Here is a 5,678-nt window from a genome sequence, read left to right as displayed (position 1 = left end):
GGATCGTAGTTGATCCGCGATCCGTACGGACCAAGCCCCACGGTTTTTGTGCATAATAACAGCCATAAACCATGGCAAATTCATTATAATGCAAGGTTACAGTTTTATTATTTATATAATTAAACACCAAATTAGAAAACAAATGTATAATAATAATAATAATATTAATATCAATGAAAATAATTATTTCTTTATTTATTATTATAATTATTGCCCAATGGCTCGTTGTACATAAACAGCCCTAAATCAAAGAAAATTAACTGTAAAGCAAGGCTTTTTGCTTTATAATTTCACAAAATTACTGTTAATTTCTATTTAAAATTGTAATGAAAACCCAAATTATCCAATATTTTATCACCTTTCTATCATAATTAAATTTAACTAAAAAAACAAACAAACAAACAAACAAAAAAAAATTTCTAAAAACAGGTTGCTTAGAAAGACAGGTCCAAAATGTTAATCTGACTGCAATATAAACATGTTTCTTGCAAATGTTTTTTGCGAAGATATTAAAGGGGTCATCGGATGCTACATGCACTTTCACAAGTTGTTTGAACTGAAATGTGTGTTGGCAGTGTGTGTACACAACCACCCTATAATGATAAAGATCCACCCAGTGTTTTTTTTTTTATCTACTAAAATCTTTACCCTTTTCTCAAATCAAGCCGATCTCAGATGCCTGTCTGACGTCAACTCCCGACATCTGAGCCGCTGAAGACGCAGTGGATTACGTTTGCCCCCGATCTACATAAATGCATTTATGTTCGCGCGAATCATTCGTGATACAGCTTCACCACCAGAAGGAGTGAGTGTAAGGTTTTTTAATGAATCTTTGCAAATTGCCTTTCCTAATAATGTGCTAGTTAGCAAGTTTCACGATGAATGCGGCTAAAGTTTACCGTCTCTCAGAGAGCAGTTCGGAAGAGAGGGGCGGGGCGAGCAGAGCACATTTGCATTTAAAGCGGAATGCAATAAAACGGCATGCTCTGAAAAGAGCTGTTTTTGACAGGGCAAAAACAGTGTTGTTTTACACTACCATTGAGAAATTTTAACCAAACTATGTTACAGAATTTTCAATAAGACCCTAAAAATCATATCAATTTGTGGAAAACGGGCATCCGATGACCCCTTTAATTAAGGAGAAGTAATGCAACCTGCAGCATTTCTTCCAGCATATCCACACGCTTGAAGATGGTGAGCCAGAACTCCGGGACTCCTTTCGGATCATCGGCGACGGCTGAATCTGCCTGCTTCTCCTCCAGAGCAGCTTTTTTCTGCAAATCTTCCTGTGCGTGAAAATTATTTTGTTAAACAGACCATTATCATTTCATCCTCCAATTGGGCTTTTCAATAGCTCAGGGCTTCCAGCAAAAAAAAAAAAAATGCTTTGCCAAGAAAGCAGAATGCTTGAAAATTGAAATTTGCAATTGATATGATAAATTTTTTCAGTATTCTCACAAGTATCCACTTACAGCAAGATCCTCTTCCTCCCTGTCACTTTGCCATTCACATTCCTCATCTGTGGGTTCAACGGCGCCAGCCACAATGTCCCGTCTCTGAACAAAGGATCATTGTGCTGTGACATCATCATTTCATATGCATGACATCATCATTTCAAGGGCAAAACACTTATAGCATTCATTTCGTAAACAAGTGTGCAACACAAAACCAAAGCAATGAATTCTCTTTGGACCCTTTGGATCTCTTTGGACAGGCCTGTAACAAGAAGGCTGGATTCCCTTTATATGCATTGTGGGTAAAAGTTGAACTACTAACTTGTCTCCAGACAAGGAAATGGACAGTTTTGAATGAGAGCAGTTGGACATTCGTTCTGTTGGACTGACTTTAGCACTCATATGTGACCCTGGACCACAAAACCAGTCTTAAGTCGCTGAGGTATATTTGTAGCATTAACCAACAATACATTGTACGGGTCAAAATGAAAACTTAATTTTTTATTAGTAATATGCATTGCTAAGAACTTAATTCTAACAACTTTAAAGGTGATTTTCTCAATATTTAGATTTTTTTGCAACCTCAGATTCCAGATTTTCAAATAGTTGTATCTCGAACCAAATATTGTCCGATCCTAACAAACCATACATCAATGGAAAGCTTATTTATTCAGCTTTCAGATGATTTATAAATCTAAATTTCACAAAATAGACCCTTGTGACTGGTTCTGTGGTCCAGGGTCACATATTGGTAATGTACAGGCAAACAGCAAGGCCTGAAGGTCAACTTTCATGCTGGAGAAAGCGTTTCAGGTTTGTGAGGGGTTAAATACTTCAGTGGACCAGCTCCGACCTAACACAGAGCGTGTTTAAACAGAACGCCTGGTATTACAGAGAGTCCTTTGCATACCTTGTCAAAGATGGGCTGGTAGAGGCCAGCATACTTCCTCTCGAGCTCATGGACTTCTTCATAGAACTTGGCCTCTATGTTGGCGCTCTGGAGCTGGAGCCTCTTCAGGGCATAAACTCTTCTCTTTACAGTCTTGGGTAGGAGATGGAAATTCAGTGTTCTAGATAGTCAGAAGTCAGAAAACTCAGTTTTACACAACATTATTACAAGTTAAAAACAAACTTAACGGATGTTTATGAAACACATTAAAGACAGCTTAAAGAGGTTTACTAAAACAAGTCACAGAGCTTAACAGATGAAACTCTTTACAGATTAAACATTTACAGATACTTACAAAACAAATGTTTGTTAAATTTGACATTCATGAAACTTTACAGACGTTTCCTAAAACAACAAGTTACAGAACTTCACAGATGAAACTCATGTTTTGAAAACATCTGTAAAGTGTCAAAAACTTGAGTTTCATCTGTTAAATTTTGTAACTTGTTTTTAGTAAATGACTGTAAAGTTTCGTAAACTTGTTTTATAAACATAACATTTTAGCATACTTAAGTTTATGACACTTTACAGATGTTTACAAAACACAAGTAGGGCTGTGCAAATAATCGAATGCGATGATCAGTAAAGCCGGTTCTGTGATTAGTAGTAAATCCCCATCACGTGCTTTCAGATGGAGCAGCATTTAATACACAGAATAAACAGTTTATGAAACAAGTTTATGGAACTTTACAGACATTTACTAAAACAGTTACAGAACTTAAAAGAAGAAACGTAAGTTTATAACTAGGGCTGGGCAGAAAAATTTATTTTTCGATTAATCGTTTTTTTTAAATGACATCGATTCGATATCGATTCTCAAAAGCCGCGAATCGATCTTTTCCGGGATTTATTTCAGCAAAAAAACAAGATTTGGTTTTTAAAAAGCCTTTTTCCAAAAGGTACATCTGGAAAAAGATATATAATCAGGGTCGTCTTATATTCGGGCCAATACGGTAATACTATAAATCATGATTTCCGCAATGAATGAATGGCGGATGGCGCAGCAGACGCACTGTATGTCTGTCTGTCTGTCTGTCTATCTATCTATCTATCTATCTATCTATCTATCTATCTGTCTGTCTGTCTGTCTATCTATCATCTATCTATCTATCTATCATCTATCTATGTATCTATCTATCTATCTATATTGCAAAATATATTTAAGCAGTATATATCTCCCTCTCTCTCTATATATCTTACAATATATGGCTTAATAATTTTATCTAAAAAAGAACGTTATATTTTATATTTACAATAGAAGAAATCTAGAAGTTCTAGGAGAGTCACAAATCTAAAATTCCTGGATATTTCAATGTTTCCCTGTTTATAGTTATATATGCGAGAGAGCAAAATCTGAATCCTTTGATGTCACATTCACAATTTACATTATAAAATATAAATATAGATATAAATATAATAGCAATCTATTTTATAAAATCGTATTATATAAAAACTAAAAAAGTATATTGTATGCTTCATATATATGTACTTTTATTTTTTATAATATAACTATAAAATCTATCTATCTATCTATCTATCTATTGCTATACATAAGCTGTACATATACTGTAAGATATATATATATATATATATATATATATATACACTTTTCCCTGTTTGTAAATACATATCGGAGAAAACAATCTAAATCCTGTAATGTCACATGTACAATCCTACAAGGCGCCGCTATCGCTGCGGCGTGACGTCACGGCGAGGGGCGTGTCTAGTGAATTACCCTTATTATTACATTCATTCATAGCTTACACTTAAAAAGAGCAGGCGGCGGCAAAACGGTGCGTCTCCTGAAGTCAAACCGTAATCCACACCGTCCATATCTCACGAAGAGACGTAGAGGTAAGATTCCAGAATGAATCAACTGTATTTTAAGCAGCTGCGTGAGACTGAACGGGGAGCTCGTGCAGCGGTGAAGTAGGTGAAAGTGCGCGAGCGCAACGCCTGCCTGGTATATTCTTGTCCTTATGGTATGCCACAGAAAACACAAGGTGATTCCGGACGGCAACGCAGTTTCTCTCTGAATAAAACAAGGATGTAATTTATGTTTTTATGTATAGAAATGCATGCATGACAAGAGCACCTGGTGAATGCTGCACAACGAGGTCAGGGCATCTCTACAAAGCTGAAAGCACGTTAGAAGGACGTTCACTTAGTTACTGTTGTTATGTGCGCGCAACAACTGCGTTGGAATATGTTTGATTTTAGTTATTGATTGCAATGTTATCAGGGAACTTGTCAAAGCGTTTGTCCTCTTGCTACATAGTTTCGATTTGTTTCGGTGCCAAGTAAGTTTACTATTGAGATTTGTTTTTTTTTTATGACGGGTATGCCACAGAAAACACAAGGTGATTCCGGACGGCAACGCAGTTTCTCTCTGAATAAAACAAGGATGTAATTTATGTTTTTATGTATAGAAATGCATGCATGACAAGAGCACCTGGTGAATGCTGCACAACGAGGTCAGGGCATCTCTACAAAGCTGAAAGCACGTTAGAAGGACGTTCACTTAGTTACTGTTGTTATGTGCGCGCAACAACTGCGTTGGAATATGTTTGATTTTAGTTATTGATTGCAATGTTATCAGGGAATTTGTCAAAGCGTTTGTCCTCTTGCTACATAGTTTCGATTTGTTTCGGTGCCAAGTAAGTTTACTATTGAGATTTTTTTTTTTTTATGACGCAATACAACAAATCAAATAGCTTCCCGCGCATCCTAATTTGTTACAGTTAGAGATATTAATAACCCCTATGTTATCAATTTAAATCAGGAATAAGTAATCCAAAATGTAAAATTATATTATTATTTACTAACCCTCATGTTAATCCACACTAAATGAGATATTATGCAGTATGTGGTCATTTTCACTGTAAGGAAAAAAAAAATGCAGTAAAAGTGAATGCAATTCCCTAAATTTTGGCTAACGTGTCATTTTGTGTTCCATAGAATAAAAATAGTCTTACAGGCTTGGAATAGCGTTAGTATGACCAAATGATGAATTTTCATATTTTGGAGAGCTGTCCCTTTAATTTAATAGTTCGCTTGAACTGTGCAAATAGATATACAATGTGTTCCTATTTCTATTGTTTGATCAAATAACTCGGTACACGTTGCGGAATATTTAATACCAGCTTATTAAAACATATTGAGCTATAATGGCGTAGAGCAGCATGTAACATCAACATAGTCCCGTGACCTTTCGCCTAGTTTCCATCCGCACCGGCTCGTCACGTGATCACCGCTGTTGTGTGTGTGTGTGCGTG

The 5,678-nt window shown here is 36.0% G+C and overlaps 2 protein-coding genes across 2 annotated transcripts in view; one reads left to right on the top strand and one right to left on the bottom strand.

Moving 5' to 3' along the window:
• The window catches only part of LOC107717815 (nucleosome assembly protein 1;1-like), a 25,971-nt gene that overhangs the window by 12,337 nt on the left and 7,956 nt on the right, over positions 1–5,678 (bottom strand). The window contains exons 5-8 of the mRNA XM_016524685.1: positions 4,787–4,790; positions 2,365–2,526; positions 1,473–1,556; positions 1,141–1,286 (exon numbers count right to left, since the gene is read on the bottom strand). Coding sequence (XP_016380171.1) covers positions 1,141–1,286; positions 1,473–1,556; positions 2,365–2,526; positions 4,787–4,790 — 396 coding nt within the window. The remainder of the gene's footprint in view (positions 1–1,140; positions 1,287–1,472; positions 1,557–2,364; positions 2,527–4,786; positions 4,791–5,678) is intronic.
• The window catches only part of LOC107717814 (carnitine O-palmitoyltransferase 1, liver isoform-like), a 36,586-nt gene continuing 35,077 nt past the window's right edge, over positions 4,170–5,678 (top strand). Inside the window, exon 1 of the mRNA XM_016524683.1 lies at positions 4,170–4,257. The gene's annotated coding sequence lies outside the window, so the exon portion shown is untranslated. The remainder of the gene's footprint in view (positions 4,258–5,678) is intronic.

This window comes from Sinocyclocheilus rhinocerous, unplaced genomic scaffold (assembly GCF_001515625.1).
Source record: "Sinocyclocheilus rhinocerous isolate Xijiao unplaced genomic scaffold, SAMN03320098_v1.1 scaffold783, whole genome shotgun sequence".
In the NCBI taxonomy this organism is placed as follows: domain Eukaryota; kingdom Metazoa; phylum Chordata; class Actinopteri; order Cypriniformes; family Cyprinidae; genus Sinocyclocheilus; species Sinocyclocheilus rhinocerous.
This window is presented reverse-complemented; position numbering and strand designations above follow the sequence as displayed.